Below are 25,774 nucleotides of genomic sequence, written 5' to 3' on the forward strand. Positions count from 1 at the left end.
ATATTGGTGGTCATTGGGAAGAATGTCCCTTTGCATTGGTGGTCATTGGGAAGAATGTCCCTTACATTGGTGGTCAGAATGTCCCTTACATTGGTGGTCAGAATGTCCCTTACATTGGTGTCAATGTGAAAAATGCCCCACTTACAGATAGCTAAAAAGATAATTAATGTTGGTGATTACAGATCTGAGAAGCAGAAATTGCTCCTTACTCAGGAAACTGCTAGCAACCTTTTGGCATTCTTTCAGTATTGCCTACAACTCTGTCTCTTCCTCTCCATTTCCTGTTTCTGTAGGGGTCCCCCAAGGCTGTCCTTGAACCCCTTCCCTTCTTTATCTACGCTTCCTTTATTGGTCACCTTATAACCCTCATGGCTTCCAATACCATTTAAAGGCTGATGACACCCAACGCTATCTCTCTACTCCTCACTACACTCCTTCAGTCTCCTCTCACATTACTAACTTACTGACATCAGCATGGATGTCACACCACTTCCTCAAATTCAATCTTTAGAAAACCAAGCTCATAGTATTTTTCCCTGCTCATGCCCTCCTCCCTGACTTTTCCATCAATATCAATAATACAACTATCAGTCCCTCCTCTCATGCCAGGGTACTAGATGTAATCCTAGACTCTGACCTGTCCTTTCAGCCCCAAATCCAATCGCTGTCAAAAGCTTGTAGACGTCACCTCTGTAACCTCTCTAAAATACACCCTTTTTTAATCACTTGCGCTGCTGAGGACTTACCCCCCTTTGTGACCAGGCCTTTTTTTGCGTCACGGCGCTGCAATACTTTAACTGACAATTGTGTGGTAATGCAACACTGCACCCAATGAAATTTACATCCTTTCTTCCTACAAATTGAGCTTTCTTTTGGTGATATGTGATCGCTTGTGCGTTTTTTTTTTTTTTTGTTTTTTTTTGCGTCTTAAAAAATAAAGTCTGACAATTTTGAGGAAAACATTTTTTTTTTACTTTTTGCTATTATGCTATTAAACATGGCCAGTAAAAAAAAATAAAAAAAATAAAATTTTGTCAAATTTAGGCCAAAATGTATTCATGCCTTTGCTAAAAAAAATCCCAATACGTGAAAATTAATTGGTTTACGTGAAAGTTATAGTGTTTACAAATGGCGGTATATATACTTTTATATATTTATTTTTTTAAAAACATTTTTATTTTTACTAGTAATGGTGGCAATCATTGACTGCGGGACTGCGGCTGGCATTCTGACACTGGGGGGAACTGACTTGGTGTCAGTGACATCCCTGGTGACACCAATACAAACATCAGTGCTAAAAAAAAAAGCACTGACACTGTCCTAATGGCACTGGGCAGGAAAGGTTAACATAAGGGACGATCAAAGGGTTAACTATGTGCTGTTTTACTTGTGTCTGTGTCCGTGTGCTTCACTGTAAGCGCACTGCTTTGCATGGCTGTACTGCGCACAGCCATCCAAAGCAGTGTGCATGAGCTGACAGGGAGGAGAACTGTTTTGTTTACAAACAGTTCTCCTCCCCATGGGAGATGCTTGGCAATCAGCGGCCGGTGATTAATAGCCACGGATGGCGGCGCAGATAGGGCGTGCATGCGCCCCCTACCCGGAAATGCGAAATCACGTATATATAGGTGTGTTTACGCACCCGTGCCACCCTGTAGCAGTATTTCTGCTATAGGGCGGTTGGGAAGCGGTTAACCAATGAAACCACCAAGCTACTCCCTGGTTACCTCTTGCTTTGACTATTACAACTCCCTTCTCATTGGCCTACCTCTACATAGGTTATCCCCCCTTCAGTCTATTAAGAATTCTACTACCAGACTGATCCACCTTACCAACTGTTCAGTGTCTGCAACTCCTCTCTGCCAGTCTCTCCATTGGCTTCCAATTGCCCAGTTATTAAAATTCGAAATACTAAAAACAAACACATTCACAGTTTCGCCCCAAGCTATATCACCAGTCTTGTCTCCAAATATCACCCAAACCGTCCTCTCTGCTCCTCCGAAGACATGCTCTCTAGGTCTGTTGTCTCCTCTCTCCCATGCTCGTTTCTAGGACTTCTCTAGAGCCTCTTCCATCCTCTGGAACTTCCTACCCCAATCTGTCCAGCTATCTCCTACTCTGTCCACTTTTAGGTGATTCCTGAAAACTCATCTCTTCAGGGAAGCCTATCCTACCTCCACCTAACAACACCTAACTGAACTTTTCAATCTCCTATCAGCTTGCCCCTCACAGTTATTACTTTTTCTTCCACTTGCCCCTCCCTATTAAGTTGTAAGCTCTTCTGAACATGGCCCTCCTGATCCTCTTGTATTGAATTGTAACTGTATAGTCTCTCTCAGGGGCAGACTGACCATTCGAGCACTCGGGCATTGCCCGATGGCCCAGGGTCAGTAGGGGGCCCCATAAAATGCCCCTGGTACCTTTTTATAGGCTTTTTTGGGTGTGCTTTGAGTGTGGGCAAGGACAGGGGCCCCATGATCCCCTATTGCCCGGGGGCCCCATGAGTTGTCAGTCCGACCCTGGTCTCTCTTTATATTGTAAAGCGCGGTGTAAACTTTTGGCACTATATAAATCTTGAGTAATAATAAAACAATAATAACACAGAGAAAGATTTGTCTAATGTCACCACCAAAGGCAGACACATCAGGGTCCATTTTGGTAGGAAGCCAGGTACCCACCAAACTCCATCTTTGAATTAAAGTGGGCGTTGGTTGATTTTTTATCTATAGGCAAGCCTATAATAAGGCTTACCTATAGGTACAGTCAGGACTGACCATTTGGGAACTTGGGCACTGCCCGAGGGCCCGGGGTCAGTAGGGGGCCCCATGGTCCCCTACTGCCTTTCATAGGCTTTTTTGGGTGTGGTTTGAGTGTGGGCGAGGACACAGGGGCCCCATAATCCCCTATTGCCTGGGGGCCCCATGAGTTGTCAGTCCGCCCCTGGGTACAGTAAATATCTCCATGCACCGTTTAGGAGATATTTACAAAAGAAGCAGCTGGTGACGTCACCGTGCCATCCTTCAGAGCCCAGTTGCGTAAACAGTGACTCCCACACGCATGCGCGGTAATGAGGTAATTGCGGCTCGGCCATTCATATTGCCGAAGACTGCGATCACAGAAGAAAGACCTGAGGAAGGAAGCGCCTACAGTGGTGACAGTGCGCTGCTGGAGGGCTTTGTTTTCAGGTAAGTCTGTCCTAATTTGTTAGCCACATCTTGCTAGTACGCACTGCATACTAAGGCAGGCCATAGACGGGCCGTTTATTGGCCGAATTTTCCACCGAAAAATCGTCCGATATTCACACCGTTAGTGGGGCAATGCCGTCAGCCGTTTTTCGCGGATCTTCTCATTTCTTTCTATCGGTCATGCTGGAAAATCTACGAAAAATGGCCGTTTTTCGTAAAAATTGGTGGCAGCATCCATGGCAGCAACAACCGATTTTTCTATTTATTCGGCCGATAAACGGCCCGTCTATGGCCAGCCTTAAACTGCCTGGGGCCCCAATTTTTTTTTTTTTTTGCTGCGGTTTACTACCACTTTAAGGGCTCGTTCACACTTGACTTTATTTCTAACTTTTGCCAAACGCCCCTATAGCATTTGACAGGCATTAGACAGGCGTTTGGGTAGCGGTTTTAACGCTCCTCAAACACTCCTCAAACGCCCCATGTGTGGTTTTGAGGTGGTTGATCGGCGTTTGCCAAGCGTTAAAACCGCACCACAAATGCCTATAATGATGTTAAATGGTATCAACGCTCTGAAAACGCCTTGCAACTGCACCGGCACCATAGACTTGAATGGGAGGCTTCAACTCCACACGAGGCGTCGGTTTTGGGCTGCGTTCACACTAGCGTTGTGTGCAGGCGGCAGAGAGGCGTTTGGGAAGCGTTTTTACCGCTTCCCAAACGCCTTTGCCAATTCTGCACATTACAGCACATGGTGCTGTTCTAACAGGAGCGTTTGCGTCGCGTTGCGTCGCGGCAAAACGGACGCCTCTGGTCGAGTCAGGAGGCTTTGAAGCCTCCTATTCTCGTCTATGGTGCCGCTCCGCAAACGCCCGGCCGGCGTTTGCGGTGCGGCTGCGACGCGGTTGCGGGGTGTTTGCGGAGCGGTAACACCACTCAAATGCATTATAGGCGTTTGTGGGGCGTTATTAACGCTCGGCAAACGCCTAGCAACCGCCGCTAAACCGCGCATGCGGCGTTTGCCGAGCGTTAAAAACGCTCCGCAAACACCGGACCAACGCTTGCCAAACGCTCTAGGGGCGTTTGGCAAGCGTTGGCAAAACAGCCTAGTGTGAGCGAGCCCTTGCTGTGACGCTAACGCTTCAGTGTGAACTGCACTGTGTGCTGCCATGTGCAGAATTTTCATAGGTGTTTGAGAAGCGTTAAAAACGCTTCCCAAACGCCTGTCTGACGTCTGCGGACAAAGCTAGTGTGAACTGAGCCTAACAGTAGGTCTCTCTACATCTACAGTTTCCTCCGAATTTTGGTCTTACTGCTTTTCTACATATAGTGGCAAATAAAGCTGGACAGTTGTACAGGCTCCTCTCTTGTACTGAAATTGCTTACCTTGATTTCTCTGTACACTCTGGGCTTTTTAAATGAGAAGCTGCAGCTAGTTAGAACCTGTCTCATTTCCTGGTGGGAGGACATCCAGCATCATCTAGCTCTTTTTTCCCCCCCACCAGACTGTCCCTGGCTCACCCCTTTCATTCATTGGATTTCAGTTCTTTCAATCATGGAGGCCCAATATCATTTGTAGGTGTTACCTTTGGTGGTGTGCCCACTACTCCAAAATGACATTAAGTCCTGCACACGGGGCATTTTTACAGCGGCTGTTTTTGGCTTTTGTCATTTTTTTTCTACAGCCAGTAAACTCCCCAGCATGTTATCCTATGTGTCCATGCACACCTAGGCTTTAACCAGCGTTTTTTGGCTTGAAAAAAAACCCCAGAAATAGTGGGTTGCTAGAGGAGTTTTTTAGCTGTAGAAACGCTCTAATGCTGACAAATGTGGTAAAATGCGGCAAACAGGCATTTCTGGACTTTTTTTTTTTTTTTAGCAAATTTTTTTTTGTGTGTGTAAAAAAAAAAAGATAAAAACTGCAAATGCGGCTAAATGTTAATGCAAAATCGCTGAAAAACTTGCGTTTTTAACATAACTTTACACAGCTAACGCTACCAGCGTTATTAACCACCTCCCGTCCGCCCGTTTATATACAACGATGGCAGTGTAGGGTCTGATGGCCAATTATAAACGGCCTCCCCGCCCCCTGCTCGTGCACGCTCCCTGGGAGTGCGCAGCACCGCGATCCGGTGCCCGCTGTGTCATCCGGACACAGTGGAACACCGATCGTCGCACTGGACCTCTGTGCGAGGTCCTGATTATGTGATCACTGATTGGCCAATCAGTGATCACATGAAGAGTAGTAAGCAAGATGTCACTTCTGACATCATTGCTTACTACGTGTGAAATCTGTGAATGATCACAGAGGTCACATAGTACAAGGACGTTCATAACAGTCTTGTACCATATGACAAGCTGTGACCAATCACAGCTCACATAGTTCTCAATGGCTGCAAGAATGCAGCCAGAGAGAAGGAGAAATGATTGCTTTTACAGCTTTTATGGGTGTAAAAGCAATCCGTGTGAAAAAAAAAAAATCTTCATCACCCCCCACAAGTAGTACAGTGTTACCATGCTAGGGTGACAGTATGTAAAAAAAAAACATAAATAATAATATAAAAATGTAAAAAAAAGTTTTAAAATTATAACTTTTGATTATAAACTAATTTGGCCTATTTTTTTTACTAAAAAGATAGCTGAATACATTTTGGCCAAAATTTATGATGAAATATTATTTATTTGCAAAATTTTATAAGAAAAACACTTTTTTTTTTCAAAAGTTTTCGACTTTTTCATTTACATAGCAAAAAAAATAAAGCTTTATGTCTCAAAAAAATAATGCTAAAAAATTCATATTGGTACAGTGTTGCATGACCGCGCAATTGTCATTCAAAGTGTGATAGCGCTGAAAGCTGAAAATTGGCCTGAGCAGGAAGGGGGTAAAATGCCTCACACATCAATCTATTTTGATATTTACATAACTCTTCTCAACAGCAAGCCCACTGCATGCATTAGAGCAGAGGAGTTTTTATAAGACTGCTGTGATATGAATGTACAGCATCCCGCTGGCTCCTCCCACTAGCCATGACCTGCCTGCATTGCACAGAGAAGCACAGAGATCCAGTGATGACATTGCTGGATGCAAAATAACTACAGTAATAAAAATGGAAAGGTAATATATAACTTTTAATTAGCCTATTGATGGGGGGGGGGGGTAAGGAGGCGGCACCAGGGAAGGCAGACCATAAGCTGATTAAACTTCAGCTTTAAAGCTGCTACAAGCTTAGGATTGCCACCTGGCCGATATTTTACCAGTTTGTCTGGTAAGAATGGGATTTGTTGCCACTGTTATTTGTAAGAAGAGATAAGGCCAGTTTTTTTTTTTTTTTCCCCCAAAAGGGCAGCCCGCCTTATATGAACTGGATTGTGCATTGCTAGCAGTTACAGTTAGGTAAGGATGATTTCAACAGATGGTTTATAGGGGTTCTTGATTGATGCAGAACACCAATGCTAACCAAAAGGATTTAGGGAAATAGGGAGGGTCTGTTCGGCCCTCCACCATGTTCACTTCATCCAATCTGGCCCTCTTTGAAAAAAGTTTGGACACCCCTGCCATAGAAGTTCACACCAAGAAGTTTACAAAGTTTAGAGGTCTACAGATAAGCCCAGTTGAGTTGAAACGTGTCAGAGGGGCATTACGTCAAGGCAAGAGATATGTCACCAGCACGCTAGGGAGCTCCATGAAAGGGTCCAACGCTTTATTCAATGATCACATCACAACAGAAGATAGCAATATTGCGGAGCCATGCAGGACCCCTTCATCATGCATGTGGCGTGCAGGCATATCATATGTCTGATGAAGGAGTCCTAGATGGCTCCAAAACATTGATATCTTCTGTTATGATGTGATCATTCAATAAAGCATTGGACCCTTTCATGGAGTTCCCTAGCGTGCTGGTGACATATCTCTTGCCTTGAAGTCTTTCTGGTCTCCAGCCAGTGGTCGCTACAGCACTGGTTACCTCACAGCCATTTTCAGGAACGTGTGCATTGGGTAATATTTCCTTGGATTTAGGGCAGGGACTGTGTCAGAAGTCAACTACATCGATTAAACTTCATGGTGTGACCTTTATTGTGTGCAGCTCTGTTTTCAAATGAGGCAAAAATGGGACCTGCAGGACTTTTGAGAACAAATGCACTAGAAGAAAACCTAGAATGTGATGGCATAAGTCCCATCATACATTTTACTTTCAGGTTGGTTGGGTAACCAACTATACCAAAAATGTGACCGCTCCTTTGTTTCTCAATTTTCAAAAAAAGAGATTAGCAATAGCAGCCTGCATGTTTCTTATGACCACTTTTATGTCTCTGTTAAAGGGGCTTAAAGGATTTTAGGTAGACACAACCATTCAGGTTCTCTACCTGAGCACTGATGACCACCTTGGACGACCGGGGTCATGTGCTTAGTGCCTTAACACTAGCCATATTTCCAGTAGCTTTGGGAATCAGAAACAGAAGAATTACATAGCAGAGGCAGGTTTATATTCCAGCCATTTATAGCCAGGGCTTCGTGGTTCCCCAGGGTTCTTCCAGAGGTTGTTAGGGTTCCTTGGGCTGTGTCTCATTGACATCCATCCTGATGGTGCCTGGTATAAATTTTTTCTTCATTTTACACATGGTTCAGCTGACTTTTTCTAAATAATAACATAACCCACTACTGTGCTGCACCTGCATACAAGAGCGGTAAATTCTCGATTGAAAAACTAGAAATCTAACTCGTTGTTCTTTCCTCTATAGGACCACTGTGGTGGCAGCTGCTGCCTTCCTGGATGCCTTCCAAAAAGTGGCTGACATGGCAACCAACACTCGGGGTAAGCGGACAAGTGCTTCTAGCAAATTTTACTGTTAACACTTTTTCATCCACGGTGCTCAAGTCAAATGGCTTCTGTATTCTATGGAAAATGGACGGGTTTCTCGGCTACATGGTTGATTCGAGTAACACTGCACGAGGGTCCTTCATGTAGTTTTCACGTTCAAAAACACACTTGGCCACATATTTTCACTGAGTTCGTCTTTGGGATGGTTCTATGGGCTAAGGGTTTCTTTTACCTGGTGTCAATGTTTGGGCTGGTACAAATTTTTGCGTATCAAAATTTCTATTTTTTTATTATGTGTTTTGAACATGTTTTTTCTATGTTCTATATTTTCTGGTTGAAGTTTTTTTGCATGCGGTTTCTAATGGGAGGTATTAAAATGCATGTAAAGTACATCTGTTTTCAAATGAGGCAAAAATGGGACCTGCAGGACTTTTGAGAACAAATGCACTAGAAGAAAACCTAGAATGTGATGGCACAAGTCCCATCATACATTTTACTTTCAGGTTGGTTGGGTAACCAACTATACCAAAAATGTGACCGCTCCTCCTAATTACTTTATGTGAAAGCTGGACATTTGTAAAAAAAAAAAAAAAAAAATGGGATACAGCACCAGCCAAACAATTTATCTCTAATGAAGAGTATCCCATGTCCTGGTGGTTAATGTACAAATCTTGAGTAGCACGGAATCGCATGACAATAGAAATCACATTGTTTTCAGTGGTGTCCACATCAATGCGACTCAGCACGGTGCAATTTCGGAAAAGGTTCCTGTACTACTTTGGTGTGATTTTTGGCCCAACAGAATTTGCAAACCTTATCAAAGTTGAATCCAAGTTCCATCCAAGTAGTACTACATAATCACTCTGAAAGTCGGATCACAATCCTATCGTGGCAATGTGAACCTAGCCTCAGTGCCTTCATTTCTGAGAGTTTGGCAGCAGAAAACTCTTACTGATCACAATGTTATCTTTCATAGATAGAAACTGATACTAAAGATTTTCCCGTTTTTGTTTTTTTTTATTGCACATCCACATTTGTTTTTAGCCGCTGTTCTTCCTAGTTGTCACTAGTCCCAGTAGGGTAGACTGCATGCTGTATGACTAAACTTTGAGCTGTCTACAAATCTTAGATGGCAACCAACCATGTGAGGTTTCCAAAGGTTCTTTCTAACACAAGATCCTTCTACAAATATGTAACGTTGTGTTGGGTGAAATGTTGGCTAATGGCTTTGGCCTTTTCAGAAAGAAAGTTGTTGGCAAAGATCATCTATCCTGCATGAGGAGATATCTCTTAGGTAGGCCATACATGATTCATTTTTGTTTTTTTTTGGGATAAAAATGAACCGATTTTCCCCCCCATCCACACATTCAGTGTGGATGGGGGAATCACTCCTGCCCAGCGGAGAGTCTTCCTTGCCAGCAGAATACAATGATCACTGTTGATGGCTATAGCCTGTAGCACTAATTGTTCAGGAAAAACCCAAAAGGCTGGTTGTACGCAAGGCAATCAAGAGATCTACTTGTGTACAACCAGCTAGTCCATTCATGGATTCAAATTCGTCTGGTTCCTGCTAAACTGGATGGATTTATGACCAGCTTTAAGCTGCCTCCACCTAGGTCCTTCAGCTAGATTTGTGGAGGTGCCTCCAAACCTATGAACATCTGCAGATCCTATTGAGCAAATGTTCTATTGTCTGTAGGAACCTTCCCGAACTGCAGAGGCTCAGAGCTGTAGCCATGCTGCGGTCATGATGCTCTGCTGTACAGCCGTGGCAAAACTTAAATGGCATATTGCATTTGGCAGTCGGTATCCCTGCTTAATGTGAGCCATTCAAGTACAGTGCCTTGAAAAAGTATTCATACCCCTTGAAATTTTCCACATTTTGTCATGTTAAAACCAAAAACGTAAATGTATGTTCTTGGGAATTTATGTGATAGACCAACACAAAATGGCACATAATTGTGAAGTGGAAGGAAAATGATAAATAGTTTTCAACATTTTTTGCAAATCTGTGAAAAGTGTGGCGTGCATTGTTCTCCAAAAATTATCCATACACATCCTTAACCTCTTCCCATCCAGCCCATGTCGATAAATGGCCGAACGGGAGAGCTGCCGATGCAGGTGGACGTTTCTAAACGTCCCACCGAATCCATTGCCTGTAGGCGCTCCCTGGGAGTGCGCTGTACGGGACCTCTGTGTGAGGTCCCGATTCATGTGATCACTGATTGGCCAATCAATGATCACATGAATAGTAGTAAACAAGATCTCACTTCCTTACATCATTGCTTACTATGTGTGAAATCTGTGAATGATCACAGAGGTCACATGGTACAAGGCTATTCACAACAGCCTTGTACCATGTGACAAGCTGTGACCAATCACAGCTCTTACAGTATTTTTCAAGGGCTGCAGGAATGCAGCCATAGAGAAGGAGAAATGATTGCTTTTACAGCCTTTATGGGTGTAAAAGCAAACTTTTTTTTTTATCACCCCCCACAAGTAGTACAGTTCACTATGGTGACACTGGACTATTAGGGTGACAGTATGTTGAAAACAAAACAAAAGAAACCCATAAACAATAATATAAAACAATTAAATAAAAATGTAAAACATTTGTTTTGAAAAATTATAATTTTTGGTTATAAACTAATTTGGGTTATTTTCTAAAAAGATAGCTGAATACATTTTGGCCAAGATTTATGAAGAAAGATTATTTATTTGCAAAATGTTATAAGAAAAACTTTTTTTCAAAATTGTTTGACTTTATCATTTATATAACCATAAAATAAAAATCCCAGTGGTGAAAAAAATACTACCAAAATAAAGCTTTATCTGTCTCAAAAAAATTCAAAAAAATTCATATGTGTACAGTGTTGCATGACCGCGCAATTGTCATTCAAAGTGTGATAGCACTGAAAGCTGAAAATTGGCCTGGACAGGAAAGGGGTGAAAGTATCCGGACATGAAGTGGTTAAGCGATGCTCAATTGATACTAAGGGGCCCAAAGTGTGCCAAGGAAATCTCCCCCACACCAGGACGCCATCACCACCAGCCTGAAACATTGATACAAGGCAGGATGGATCCATGCTTTCATGTTGTTGACGCCAAATATTCTGACCCTACCATCTGAATGTCGCAGCAACCAGTCTGCCCATTCTCCTCTGACATCAACAATTCATTTATGTCCACACAACTGCCGCTCACTGGATATTTTGTCCTTTTCGGACCATTCTCTGGAAACCCTAGAGATGGTTGTGTGTGAAAATCCCAGTAGATCAGCAGTTTTTTAAATACTCAGACCATCTCATCTGGCACCAACAACCATGCCACGTCACTTAAATCCCCTTTCTTCCCCATTCTGATGCTCAGTTTGAATGTCAGCAAGTCGTCTTCACCACGTCTACATGCCTAAATGCATTGAGTTAGCAATTTGTGTTACCAAGCAGTTAAAGAGGTATACCCAATAAAGAGGCCGATGTGTATATATGACCAAGGGGGTGAAAGTGTCCGGACTTGAAGTGGTTAATGGCCCTGTAGTCTATTTTTCATAAAATCAGCTCTTACTGTGTTATTCTGCTTTCTTGTAATATCCTCCATGATCTCCAGAACCTCTCCTTTTCCCTCCCTCGTTTGTTTGTAACGAGCAATGCAGGGTATTTGCAGTCATGTACACTGCTCTATGCACACTACACATCCCGGGAGTGAGCAAGAGAGGGTGGCTATGTTCTTACATGCAGTAGGACCATGAAGAGAGAACATAGCCACCCTCTAATAGCAAGTCAGATCCAAGTGCGGACTGACCATTTGGAAACTCGGGCACTGCCCGAGGGCCCGGGGTCAGTAGGGGGCCCCATGAGATGCCCCTGGTACCTTTTTCATAGGCTTTTTTAAGTTTGGGCAAGGACACAGGGGCCCCATGATCCCCTATTGCCTGGGGGCCCCCGTGAGTTGTCAGTCCGCCCCTGGTCAGATCCCAGCAGCAAAAAAAAAAAAAAAAAGGATTTGGAGGAGGCTGGGAGCAATAGAAGGGGCTTTTTTGAGTTGAGAATACATATGTGAGTAGAATTCAGTGTCACTTTAAAAAAGGAAACCCTTCCTTCCCTTTGAGACCCCTGTACCTCGGCTACATTCAGAAAATGACATCCTGAAGGTACTGTGAAAAGCCTGCTAAATCTCACGGCAGGAGAATGAAACTTAGATGAAATCGGGTCCCACGCCAGCATGGTAAGGTTCACTGATTATTCTTGTCACCTTAAATTTTCATTTTCTGCAGCAGTGGAGCTCGACTATGAGATAGTATATCACATGGAAGGTTTGGCAGTAGCCAGAGGCTGCCTGACTGAGCCCGCTAGTCCATTTTATTATCGGTATGACCCCGCGGTCAGCACATGTCCTATGCCGTGATGGTGCTTGGATCAGCAGTCGGCCTGGACAGTGTAACACCTCGTCTGTGACTGCAAACTTCCAGAGGAGTCTGGGGCTTCACACAAGGTTATCAGGTTATCACCCACCAAAGAAGCCCTGTTTTTCCTGTCTGTTCACAAGACAGACGGAGAGCACTGGCTTTTCCTAAACAGTTGTGTTAAAAGATATTCAAGATAAAGCTCTGTTGCTTAGATTATTTTTTGACAAAATTTTAAAGCGGTAGTAAACGCGGAAAAAAAATTCTTAAAAATCTTCTACCTGCAAGATAAGAGCACACTAGCACATTAGATTGTAAGCTCCCAGGATCAGGGCCCTCCTATCCCTCTTGTATTGAACTGTATTGTTGCTGTATTGTCTCCCGTTATATTGTAAAGCACTGAGCAAACTGTTGGCGCCATATAAATCCTGTATAATAATAATTATATATAAATCCTGTATAATAATAACAATAATAAAAAAATATAATAATTATGAAAGACTTACCCGAAAATGAAGCCCTCCAGCTTCATCACGCTTCGTCACGCGCTGTCACGGCTCCCCGAGGCTTCCATTTTCACCGGGTCTACCTTCCGGGTTTGTGAGTTGCGGCCATCTGATTGGCCAGGGCTGCGGTGTCAACATTCCCGCACAAATTGATGGAATATAACTGATTCTATCTATACACGAGGACGTTGGACATGAATTAAAAAAAAAAAAAACTTTTTAATCCAATAATGTACTGAGGGCTTGTTCACACCAGGTGAGGTGCAGAATTGCGCATTTTCCTGCACTGCACAAAAACACACTGGGGGTTATTTATTTAAGCTGCAGAGTGCAAAATCTGGTGCAGCTCTGTATAGAAACCAATCAGCTTCCAGGTTTTATAGCCAAAGCTTAAAGTGTTACTAAACCCGCAACAGTAAAATCAGTCTGTATATGCAGTAAAGCATGCTTGTTATACTCACTGTGGAACCTAAGGGGTTAATCCTCTGCATTGTGTAAAAAGGTTGATTGATCCTGACTTCTCTGATCCTCCTCTTGTTCAAATGTCCATGCTGATGGAGACCAGATATAGTGAATGCTGGGTCCGGGGAGACCGGATATAGTGAATGCAGGGTCCGGGGAGACCGGATATAGTGAATGCGGGGTCCGGGGAGACCGGATATAGTGAATGCGGGGTCCGGGGAGAGCGGATATAGTGAATGCGGGGTCCGGGGAGAGCGGATATAGTGAATGCGGGGTCCGGGGAGAGCGGATATAGTGAATGCGGGGTCCGGGGAGAGCGGATATAGTGAATGCGGGGTCCGGGGAGACCGGATATAGTGAATGCGGGGTCCGGGGAGAGCGGATATAGTGAATGCGGGGTCCGGGGAGACCGGATATAGTGAATGCGGGGTCCGGGGAGACCGGATATAGTGAATGCGGGGTCCGGGGAGACCGGATATAGTGAATGCGGGGTCCGGGGAGAGCGGATATAGTGAATGCGGGGTCCGGGGAGAGCGGATATAGTGAATGCGGGGTCCGGGGAGAGCGGATATAGTGAATGCGGGGTCCGGGGAGAGCGGATATAGTGAATGCGGGATCCGGGGAGAACGGATATAGTGAATGCGGGGTCCGGGGAGAGCGGATATAGTGAATGCGGGGTCCGGGGAGAGCGGATATAGTGAATGCGGGGTCCGGGGAGAGCGGATATAGTGAATGCGGGGTCCGGGAAGAGCGGATATAGTGAATGCGGGGTCCGGGGAGAGCGGATATAGTGAATGCAGGGTGTAGGCAGACCAGATATAGTGAATGCAGGGTCCGGGGAGACCAGATATAGTGAATGCAGGGTCCAGGGAGAGCGGATATAGTGAATGCAGGGTGTAGGCAGACCAGATATAGTGAATGCAGGGTCCGGGGAGACCAGATATAGTGAATGCAGGGTCCGGGGAGACCAGATATAGTGAATGCAGGGTCCGGGGAGAGCGGATATAGTGAATGCAGGGTCCGGGGAGAGCGGATATAGTGAATGCAGGGTCCGGGGAGAGCGGATATAGTGAATGCAGGGTGTAGGCAGACCAAATATAGTGAATGCAGGGTGTAGGCAGACCAGATATAGTGAATGCAGGGTCCGGGGAGACCGGATATAGTGAATGCAGGGTCCGGGGAGACCGGATATAGTGAATGCAGGGTCCGGGGAGAGCGGATATAGTGAATGCGGGGTCATGGGAGACCAGATATAGTGAATGCAGGGTCCGGGGAGAGCGGATATAGTGAATGCAGGGTGTAGGCAGACCAGATATAGTGAATGCAGGGTCCAGGGTTTAGTAACACTTTAAGTGAGTAAATCAGCCCTGAAAGTACACTGAGGGTGCTAAAAATTAAAGTTAAAACCCCTCCCCAAAAAATGTTTGAGCCACCCCCACATACATGCACATATGAACGTAAACACATGGGCCAGGGTTGCCTTTGCGCACAAAAGCTGGTTGTGCCAGACATGTTATATACTGCCATGTATGCTGAGTGAGAGCAGTAGCTCTAGGCCCATTATTCGTGTTGCTGATGACCTGTAGGGGCTTTTAAAGCATTGCCAATGTCGCAGTTTGTCACCATTACATGGCTGCACGCTGTTTTCAAGGCTTGACATGTTTAGGATCCATTTAGTCGGTGCAACCTCATCTTTTATACTGTATCAGAAAATTGGGTGATATATGGCACTTGTTTACCTTAAAATGAACTTTAGTGTATTTTAAAAAAAAAAAAAATGTTGCGCTTGACAAACCGCTACGCTAATATCATTCAAAAAATTGGAACCACTTCCATTTTATTCTCCAGGGTGTGTGCTTTTAGAAAATACATGTTTTGGGGGGTTTAAGTAATCTTCAGACCTAAAATGATTTTTAAAAACGTGTGCAAAAAAAAAAAGGCAAATAGATCTGGCAGCGAAAGGGTTAAAAAGTAATATCCAGAATGTATCCCAGTGAAAGATTTTTTTCTGGAACTGACTGCACTGGTGTGAACTATGCCATTGGAAACCATGTAACCTATTATCAATGTCCTATTATCAATTTGTTTTTGATGCGTGGGCAGCACAGTGACTAAATGGTTAGCACTTCCGCCTGGCAGTACTAAGGTCGTTGGTTCAAATCCCAGCCATGGCACCACCTGCCTGGAGTTTGCATGTTCTCCCTGTGCCTGCGTGGGTTTCCCCCAGGTACTTCGGTAGGGTAGCCATTCATTTCAATGGGCTGCCCTATGCATGACAAACGCGCCAGTTGCTCATCCAGCTTTTTTGGGCATTGAGCTTCACGCATTTTTTTATGTGCATTTTGACTTGCACAGGGCAGCACAGTGGCTGAGTAGTCAGCACTTCCGCCTGGCAGTACTCGGGTCGTCGGTTCAGATGCCAACCATGGCACCACCTGCCTGGAGTTTGCTTGTTCTCCCTGTGCCTGCGTGGGTTTCCTCCGGGTACTCTGGTTTCCTCCCACACTCCAAAGACATGCTGGGAGGTTAATTGGATCCTGTCTAAATTGGCCCTAGTATATGTATGTATGAATGTAAGTTAGGGACCTTAGATTGTACGCCCCTTGAGGGTTAGGGACTGATGTGAATGTACAATATATATGTAAAGTGCTACGTAAATTGATGGCGCTATGGAAGTGCCTGAAATAAATAATACATAAAGCGCACTTTTTTTGCTGCATTTGGGTGCCGTTAACATCGAGTGGCACCACAAGTGTGACATGCGGCTTCCGTGAATTTCTTGGACATGCGTTATCGCGCACTTTTGCATGCATTCACAAATTGCTCAGGTATAAACCTAGCCTAAAAAAATCGTCCTGTTTCGCCCAGAAGTGATTCCTGGTAAAACCGCCGGCTGCTTTCTCCTAAAACCTCTGAGCCTGCAAAACTGCGTCTTGCACCAGAGCAGGCTTCTGCAAAATATGGCCGCTGTCTTAGGCAGCCAATCGGCTTCTCTCTGTAATTCTCCAGCCCGCACCCAGAGACATAAATTATGACTGGCTGCCCGGGGACGATTCTATAAATCTGAGCTGCGGGTAGGCAGCGGTGAATTTTATTTCCACATTTAATGGCGATCTGCGGCGTTGAGTGTAGGCGTTAAAAAAATAGTTCTTTTATACCGTTGGCTTTTAATTATCGCGGTCCTATAAAAAGCTCTGGATAGGTCGGTGCCGGGCTTGCTGGTCCCGTTTTTTTTTTTCCCCTCTCTCTCTCCGCTTTGAAGGTCAGGTATTAAAGCTCATTTTAGCATTCGTGTCAGACCTGAATTAGTGCTGCTTTGATGCTCCTCGCCGAGGGTTTTCACCAACGTGATGGATGAAACAGTCGCCATGGCAACCGGCTCGGGTTCACCGTCCATTGCGGTAGCTGCTAGGCGATAGGATGGGAGAAGTGATGGAGAGGGCCTGCCCTGCGTCCTGTATGAAATTAACACTTTGTGACAGAGCCAGGGCTCGGCCCGGCTGTGCGCTAAGGCCTTCGGGCCCTAGAAATAGGAGAAACGTCATTTTGCATTGGCAAGCGTTGCATGATGCCTGTTACCTATAGGCGACTGAGCAACGCGATGACATCATATCAGCGCTTTGTTTGTCCGTGACCTGAAAATACTTCTGCCATTTCAGCAAACTTGCCAACAAGATGGGCTACAGGGCCTAAAATCCCAGTCTTGTAAAAAAGGATATCGCGTGTAAAAAGGGACGCCACTAAAATGATGGAATATAACTGGTTATATCTATACACGAGGACGTTTGACATTACACATGGAAGTTGGACGTGAATAAAAAAAAAAAACTTTTTCATCCAATAATCACACCAGGTGTGGTGCAGAATTGCGCATTTTCCTGCACTGCACAAAAACACACTGGGGGTTATTTATTTAAACTGGAGGGTGCAAAATCGGGCGCAGCTCTGAATAGAAACCAATCAGCTTCCAGGATTTATCGCCAAAGCTTAAAGTGTTACTAAACCCACAACAGTAAAATCAGTCTGTATATGCAGTAAAGCATGCTTGTTATACTCACTGTGCAACCTAAGGGGTTAATCCTCTGCAGTGAGTAAAAAGGCTGTTTGATCCTGTCTTCTCTGATCCTCCCCTTCTACTGTCCCCTATCCATCTGTTGATAGTACAGAGCTCTAGGAGTTACTCTGCATGTGCTCAGTTTAGTGTATATGGCTAGAGAGTTTTTTTTTTTTCCCCTTTGGGAGGATGTATGTGATCAGCACTGTCCAGATAGAGGGTCAGGGGTCATGTATCCTCATAGGGTAATCAGAGGAGAATGAAAACTCTGCTGATACTACAGAGCTCTAGGAGGCACTCTGCACATGCTCAGTTTAGTGTATATTGCTAGAGAGTTTTTTTTTTTTCCTTTGGGAGAGTGCATGTGATCAGCACAGGGCCAATCGGCACAGTCCAGACAGAGGGTCAGAGGTCATGAAGCCTCATAGGATAATCCCCAATTTATCTGTTGATAGTACAGAGCTCTAGGAGTTACTCTGCAGATGCTCAGTTTAGTGTGTATTGCTACAGAGTTTTTTTTCCCTTTTGGGAGAGTGCATGCGATCAGAACAGGGCCAATCAGCACTGTCCAGGCAGAAGGTCAGAGGTCATGAAGCCTCATAGGATAATCAGAGGAGAATGAAAACTCTGCTGATACTACAGAGCTCTAGGAGTCACTCTGCACATGCTCAGTTTGGTGTGTATTGCTAGAGCTTTTTTTTTCTTTGGGAGAGTGCATGTGATCAGCACATGGCCAATCGGCACTGCCCAGACAGAGATCAGGGGTTCTGCATCCTGCTAGAGGAAACTGAAAACTGCTTCTATCAGTGTTCAGCTGAGCACTGGTTAAAGCTTATAGAAGTCACAAGACTGCTCAAACTGCTGCTGATAAAAGGTATTTAGCAGTTTATAGTTACTAAAATAATTGCATGTCCGTTTTCTGTGTACTGTGGGAGACCAGATATAGTGAATGCAGGGTCCGGGGAGACCAGATATAGTGAATGTGGGGTCCGGGGAGACCAGATATAGTGAATGCGGGGTCCGGGGAGACCAGATATAGTGAATGCAGGGTCCGAGGAGACCAGATATAGTGAATGCAGGATCCGAGGAGACCGGATATAGTAAATGCAGGGTCCGGGGAGACCAGATATAGTGAATGCAGGGTCCTGGGAGACCGGATATAGTGAAGGCAGGGTCCGGGGAGACCGGATATAGTGAATGCAGGGTCCGGGGAGACCCGATATAGTGAATGCAGGGTCCGGGGAGACCAGATATAGTGAATGCGGGGTCCGGGGAGACCAGATATAGTGAATGCGGGGTCCAGGAAGACCAGATATAGTGAAGGCAGGGTCCGGGGAGAGCAGATATAGTGAAGGCAGGGTCCGGGGAGAGCAGATATAGTGAAGGCAGGGTCCGGGGAGAGCAGATATAGTGAAGGCAGGGTCCGGGATTTAGTAACATTTTAAAAGACACTTGAAACCCATTTGAGTAGGTATAATCTCAAGGTATGGATTTAAATGTTACTATGTGGGGGAGGGGTTTGTGTTGATTGGAGGGCTTTGAGATACATGCACAATGCACATGATTGCAGCACTGTAGTCCCACATTTATGGGTTTAATACACAAGGAGAGGAGACAATACAATGTCCCCTGATCTGTTGATTTCCATGTTCTGTGTACTGTGGGAGACCAAATATAGTGATTGCCAGGTTGGGGGTTTAGGAACACTTTAACTGGACAAGCTGAAGTTAGAAGTTGATTGGCTACCATGCACAGTGCACCAGATTCTGAGTGCTCCAGTTTTAGTAAACCTACCCTATTACTTTACAGACATGCTTGGGTGCCTTTAATTCTTACTAGCACCCCATGCATCTGTCAAATTGGCAAGCGGTCATGCCCACCAGAACGCTTGATACCGCAACTCCATGCATTTTGGTTTGTCGTAATTTTACAAATGGTCCCTGCACCTTATTTTACGCGTTTCCTGCACATAGGGCTGTTTGTCTTTTTATTCCATATGCAGACTGAATCTGAATGGGAGTGACTTTTTCATTATTAATCAGCTGATGCACTTGCAGTCTTCTAATGAGGAAAGCTGCAGGGTCTGCATCCGTTTAGAAGTAATGAACTCTTTGGGAGTATTTCACCATAAATGACATTTATGTTTCAGGGGATGCCTAAAATCTGACCTATGTCTTACTGTAGACTTATGGGAAAATCACAGAAGCAGGAAATTACATTTTGGGGCAAGTTCTGTACACCTCCAGATTGCCATATGGCATTGAATTTTAGATTGCAGACTGCAGATTGAAAAGGAAAAATCATTTTTAGAACGTTCAATTACAATATGGGTTGGGTAGCAATTGTACATGCTGTATTAATTTTTATTTGCTTTTTTTTTCCCATCAAAGCGGAGTTCCCTTTAAACATCAGTACAGGGCCTCCTATAGCTCAGGTTTTAAAACACAGAAAAGGCGAAGTGACATAACCTGGTATTTTGTTCAGCGGGCTGTTTTGGTAATGACAGAAGCTCTCCCACAATACACAATGCAGCAGCTTTACAGTCCATTGTATACGGCGTATTTTCCTTCCCCGGCCATAGATACCATTGAAGAGCCTGCATCGCTCATCCCCGGCTGACTCTTTGTTAGATCTGAAAGCTTCTACGATGGATCGGGTTACGTAGAACAGGTGATCCCACGGTGAATGTACCGAGAACGAGGACAGAACACCTGTCACAGCAGATGATTGTGAATGGCTGGACGATTGCTGCGGCTTGTTGCGGTTATAAGACGCCATTGCAGAGACGATATTACCAGTCTCTATTACACAAGCCGTTTGGTGTAAAGCAGAATTCAGGGTTGGATATTGGAATATAAGCAACGGCCACGGCAGATTTTAAAGCGACCCCGCCGTCGTGTTAAAGCCCAGAGGAACTTTCAATTAAAGCGCATTATACAGCGGGCGCTGGTGTGCGTTATGAAGGGAGCGGTGTTGGGGCAGTATAAATGGCGCATTGCATGCTTTGCTTTTTTCTTGTTTATTCATTTTTTATTTAACGCTGCTCCTACGGGTGTCTGGCTTTTTCATTTGCTTCTATATGCCCCTGCATGTTAGCCTACAGTCATGGCCAAAAATATTGGCACCCCTGCATTTCTGTCAGATAACGCAACACTTCACCCAGAAAATTGTTGCAATTACAAATGTTTAGGCATTCTCATGTTTATTTCTTTTGTTTGTATTGGTATGACATCAAAAAGTGGAGAAACAAAAAGCCAAATCTGACACATTCCACACAAAACAAAGCAAAAATAGACTGGACAAAATCATTGGCACCCGCAAATTAATATTTGGTAGCACACCCCTTGGAAAAAACAACTGAAATCAATGGTTTCCTGTAACCATCAATGAGTTTCATCCACCTCTCTACTCGAATTTTGGACCACTCTTCTTTCGCCAACTGCTCCAGGTCTCTCAGATTGTAAGGGTTCCTTTTCCCAACTGCTCTTTTGAGATCTGTCCACAGGAGCTTTATGGGATTGAGATCTGGACTCATTGCTGGCCAGTTCAGTCTTCTCCAGCGCTTTGTCTGAAACCATTTCTGGGGGCTTCTTGATGTGTGTTTTGGGTCATTGTCCTGCTGTAAGACCCATGACCTCTGACGGAGACCCATCTTTCTGATACTGGGACCTACATTGCACCTCAGAATTCTTGGTAGTCTTCAGATTTCATAATGCCATGCACATGGTCAAGACATCCAGTGTCTGAAGCAGCAAAGCTGGCACTAGGCCCTACATTGTACCCCAGAATTCTTTGGTAGTCTTCAGATTTCATAATGCCATGCACATGGTCAAGACATCCAGTGTGTGAAGCAGCAAAGCTGGCACTAGGCCCTACATTGTACCCCAGAATTCTTTGGTAGTCTTCAGATTTCATAATGCCATGCACATGGTCAAGACATCCAGTGCCTGAAGCAGAAAAGCTGGCACTGGGCCTTACATTGTATCCTAGAATTCTTTGGTAGTCTTCAAATGAATCGGGGGTGAAAAAGTCGCATATGGATATATCTAGCCTAACACCACCTTGAGGTTTGTTTCAGTGGATTGTAAAAATAAAAATTCAGCATGACTCCGCATGTCACCGCACTGCAGCATGTCTCAATGAATGCACTGCAATACAAACCACTAAATGAAATGCCAAAAAAAAAAAATCAAAAAGTGTGACGCTTTGTAACAATGCTTTGCACCGCCCTTCACAATGCACACCAGAATGCACGCATTATATGGTACATAATACATATGGACTGTTGTGAATGGGCCCAGATGTTCCTCTATACCTAAAAGTGTTGGGTATTCTTGCCGGCTGTTGAGGAGCAAGGAGATGCGAGGACAGGCAGCTAAGGTGAGTATATAGGAGTCAGGAGGACTCTACAGAGACAATGTCACCCCAACCCTACATGGGCAAGGCCATCACATCTCTGTATTCAAGATATGGATAATGGATCACCCCAGCAGTTGTAGCACCCTGGGCACTTGGCACCATACCAGCTCTATGTAGGCAGTTCAAGATGACGGCTTTTCAGGTCCAGAGTCGATTCATTATGTTTGAGGTGAACAGTTTAATTTTAAATCCATTCTGACTGGCCCCATCCTTGGAGGGGATTTAAAGTGACGGGACTTACCTCCTAATCCTCCTGCAGAGATTTCTCTGTGTCTATTTTGCTGGTGCCCTTTGCTCTGCTTTTTAATTAGTGGCTTGCTGTCCCTGGATGAAAGTAGAGGCACCCACTGAAATTTTTGCTGTGATATTTCTTTTTATTAATCCTCTTTATTTTTGAAAATATGGATATTAAGCTGACCATACAGTGTTAGAATGTCAGCCTATTCCGAGGAATCAATTGACATTTTAATGTCACCACCGGCTCGACAAAAGTTGATTATTCACTTGATGATTGCTGAAGAAGCAAACAATTAATGACCAAATGGCACCTGCAGACAATTGGCTGTGGGCACTGTTCGAGTATGGTGACAGCCGGTGCTAGCTGCTGTCAGAATACAGTAATTCGACCAAGGATTCGACCATCTACGTCATTTGTGTGAATGAAAGAAATCTCTTAGGCCTCATGCACACTGGACGTATCTGCAATCTCTCCTAAATACCTTTCCTCCTGGCAGTCATGACTCTTGTAAACGAGTGTAACGTGTTTAGGCACATTTAGGAGCATCAAGCGCTTGGGAATTCATTAATTTTATTGGCCATAATAATAATTTATTCTTCCCATTGAAATGAAATAATGTGCAAGCACTAAATGCATCTAATGTTGTAAGTGACATATCGGCTTGGATGTCACTCCACTTCCTCAAACTCAGCCTTTCCAAAACTGAGCTCCTAGTATTCCCCCCAGCCCGTGCCCCCTCCACTGACTTCACCATAAATATCGATAACACAATTATTAGTCCATCCCCTCATGCCAGGGTTCTAGGTGTAATCCTAGACTCCCATCTGTCCTTCCAGCCTCAGATCCAATCGCTGACAAATTCATGTAGACTTCACCTCCGCAACATCTCCAAGATACGCCCGTTCCTAACCCCGGAAACCACTAAGCAACTTATTCACTCCCTCATTATATCACGCCTTGACTACTGTAACTCCCTCCTCATTGGCCTACCTCATTGCAGGCTATCCCCTCTTCAGTCTATCATGAATGCTGTGGCCAGACTCATCCACCTCACTAACCGCTCTGTATCTGCCACCCCTCTCTGCCAATCCCTCCACTGGCTCCCAGTTGCCCAACGGATAAAATTCAGAACACTAACTATGACATACAAAGCCGTCCACAACACTGCCCCAATTTACATATCCAATCTTATCTCTAAATATCACCCAAACCGTACACTCCGCTCCTCACAAGACCTCCTACTCTCTAGCTCCATTATCTCCTCCTCCCATGCTCGTCTCCAAGACTTCTCCAGGGCATCACCCATCCTCTGGAACTCCCTACCCCAATCTGTCAGACTATCACCTACTCTACTCACCTTTAGGTGATTATTGAAAACCTATCTCTTCAGGGAAGCCTATCTCGTCCTCCGCTAATACTGGAATCCTCTACGCTTCCAACCACGCCATCCCCCACAGTTTTACCTATTGTACCATTCACCCCTCCCTCCTAGATTGTAAGCTCCAAGGAGCAGGGCCCTCAATTCCCTCTTGTATTGAACTGTATTGTTGCTGTATTGTCTCCCACTATAATGTAAAGTGCTGAGCAAACCGTTGGCGCTATATAAATCCTGTATAATAATAATAATACTGTTAATGAGCATTCATACATGGTGACGTGTTTAGACGCGTTAACACGCTTTTATAGCCATCAAGCCTTCCTTTTGTTTTGCCAAAATGACACCCTGCAGTGTGTTTTTTATTTTCTGCCTCTAAATTCTCTAAGTACCTAGGTGTGCATGGACAGATAAGGGGGGATTTACTAAAACTGGTGCCCTCAGAATCTGGTGCAGCTGTGCATTGTAGCCAATCCGCTTCTAAGTTTTACTTGTTCAAGTGGCTAAATGGTTATTACTTCCGCCTGGCAGTACTAGGGTTGTTGGTTCGAATCCCAACCATGGCACCACCTTAATGGAGTTTGCATGTTCTCCCTGTGCCTGTGTGGGTTTCCTCCGGGTACTCCAGTTTCCTCCCATCCTCCAAAGACATGCTGGTAGGTTAATTGGCTCCTGTCTAAATTGGTCCTAGTATGTATGAATGTGAGTTAGGGACCTTAGATTGTACGATCCTTGAGGGTTAGGGATTGATGTAAATATACAATATATATGTAAAGCTCTGCGTAAATTGACAGCACTATATAAGTACCTGTTATAACAGAAAATAAAATTAAGCTTTGGCAGCAAAACCTGGAAGCTGTTTGGTTTATATGCAGAGCTGCACCAAATAGTTTTAGTAAACAGGGTCTCTTATTTACCCATAGGGTAACATGGCGTATTTAGAGGCAAAAAAACCCTCCAGATGCCCCAAAAAGTAGCGTCTAAAACATCCAGTGTGCAAGAGGCCTTAGGCTGGCCATAAACTATACAATTTTCTTATAATTTTCTGTCCAATTTCTGCCCAATTTACTTTAGATTTACCTTCAAATATGTAGTGCAAAGGTCTGCCTAATAGGTTAGGTTTGACCTCGTATTATATGGTTTTTGGTAAATCTAAAGCAAAATTCTCAAGAAAATTGTATTATGTATGGCCAGCCTTGGTGTATGGTGTCGTCACCTCTGTGACCAACCCTGGTGGGTGGGGTGGAATGCATCTGAAGGGCATGGCTTGTGGGGCAGCTCTGGCCCATCTGCACTCCAGTTGGGCTGGGTGTGCGGTGTTCCCTATTCATAGACAAGCTGTTACTTTTGGATTAGTGAGTTTGAACACCATCACTCCACTCCTGAGGATCGGGGGATCGCATTCATACTCTTGCTTAGAGCGGTGCTCCAAGCTTCGAACCTAAGGTCACAATGATATGAAGGGGCATTAAGAAGACAAAAAAACAAAAAACGTGCCATTCGCTCCTAGAAGCAGCGTCAAAAGTGTTGAAATCCTGTATACAAAAGGATCTCTACCAATCCCCAGATGTCAACCAGGAAGCGATGTGGGCTCTAGCTGGCCTCAGCCATCACTCCGGCCATGGCCTTTTGTTGTGTTTCGCCCCACCCATCGGGGGATTGGTCACAGAGGCTAGGGAAAACAGACAGCACTGAAGCTATACAGTATGTAGCATCATCGGCCGTGAAGGGAGGTAAGTATGTGCAGGTGAAGGGAATGATAACAATGATAAGAAATAAAAGATAATCAAAAAAGGAAAGAGACAAGAAGAAAAATGGATAGAAAAAAGTATGTTTGATATAGTGTACAAGAAAGAAATATAAATGGAAAAGGAAAAATATGAATAAAAAACGAGCGGAAAAAAGAAACTAACAACAAATAGAAAAAGGAAAAAGAAAAAAAAAAGGGAAAAATTAAAGATCAGAAGAAAAAGAAGAAAATAATAAAAATACATAAATGGAAGAGCGGGGTGATTGTACGTTCTGTCTAGCTTTGAGCGGCGCCACAAGCTTGTTACTAAGTCTTCAGGGAGTGTTTGTGATGTCTACTGGACCGCAATGTTTGTGATGTCTATTGGACCTCAATGTTTATGATGTCTACTGGACCCCAGTGTTTATGATGTCTACTGGACCCCAATGTTTATGATGTCTACTGGACCCCAATGTTTGTGATGTCTACTAGACCCCAATGTTTCTGATGCCTATTGGACCTCAGTGTTTATGATGTCTACTGGACCCCAATGTTTGTGATTGTCTACTGGACCCCAATGTTTGTGA

At 44.4% G+C, this 25,774-nt stretch overlaps 1 protein-coding gene across 4 annotated transcripts in view; it reads left to right on the plus strand.

Moving 5' to 3' along the window:
* MTSS1 (MTSS I-BAR domain containing 1) overlaps positions 1-25,774 on the plus strand; it is a 268,242-nt gene that overhangs the window by 70,746 nt on the left and 171,722 nt on the right. For all 4 annotated transcript variants that reach the window (XM_089677514.1, XM_089677517.1, XM_089677516.1 and 1 more), the window contains exon 3: positions 7,923-7,996. In XM_089677514.1, the coding sequence (XP_089533640.1) occupies positions 7,923-7,996 (74 nt within the window). The remainder of the gene's footprint in view (positions 1-7,922; positions 7,997-25,774) is intronic.

The sequence above is a fragment of the Staurois parvus genome, unplaced genomic scaffold (assembly GCF_062004578.1).
Source record: "Staurois parvus isolate SC_StPar_1 unplaced genomic scaffold, SC_StPar_1.0 ptg000187l, whole genome shotgun sequence".
In the NCBI taxonomy this organism is placed as follows: domain Eukaryota; kingdom Metazoa; phylum Chordata; class Amphibia; order Anura; family Ranidae; genus Staurois; species Staurois parvus.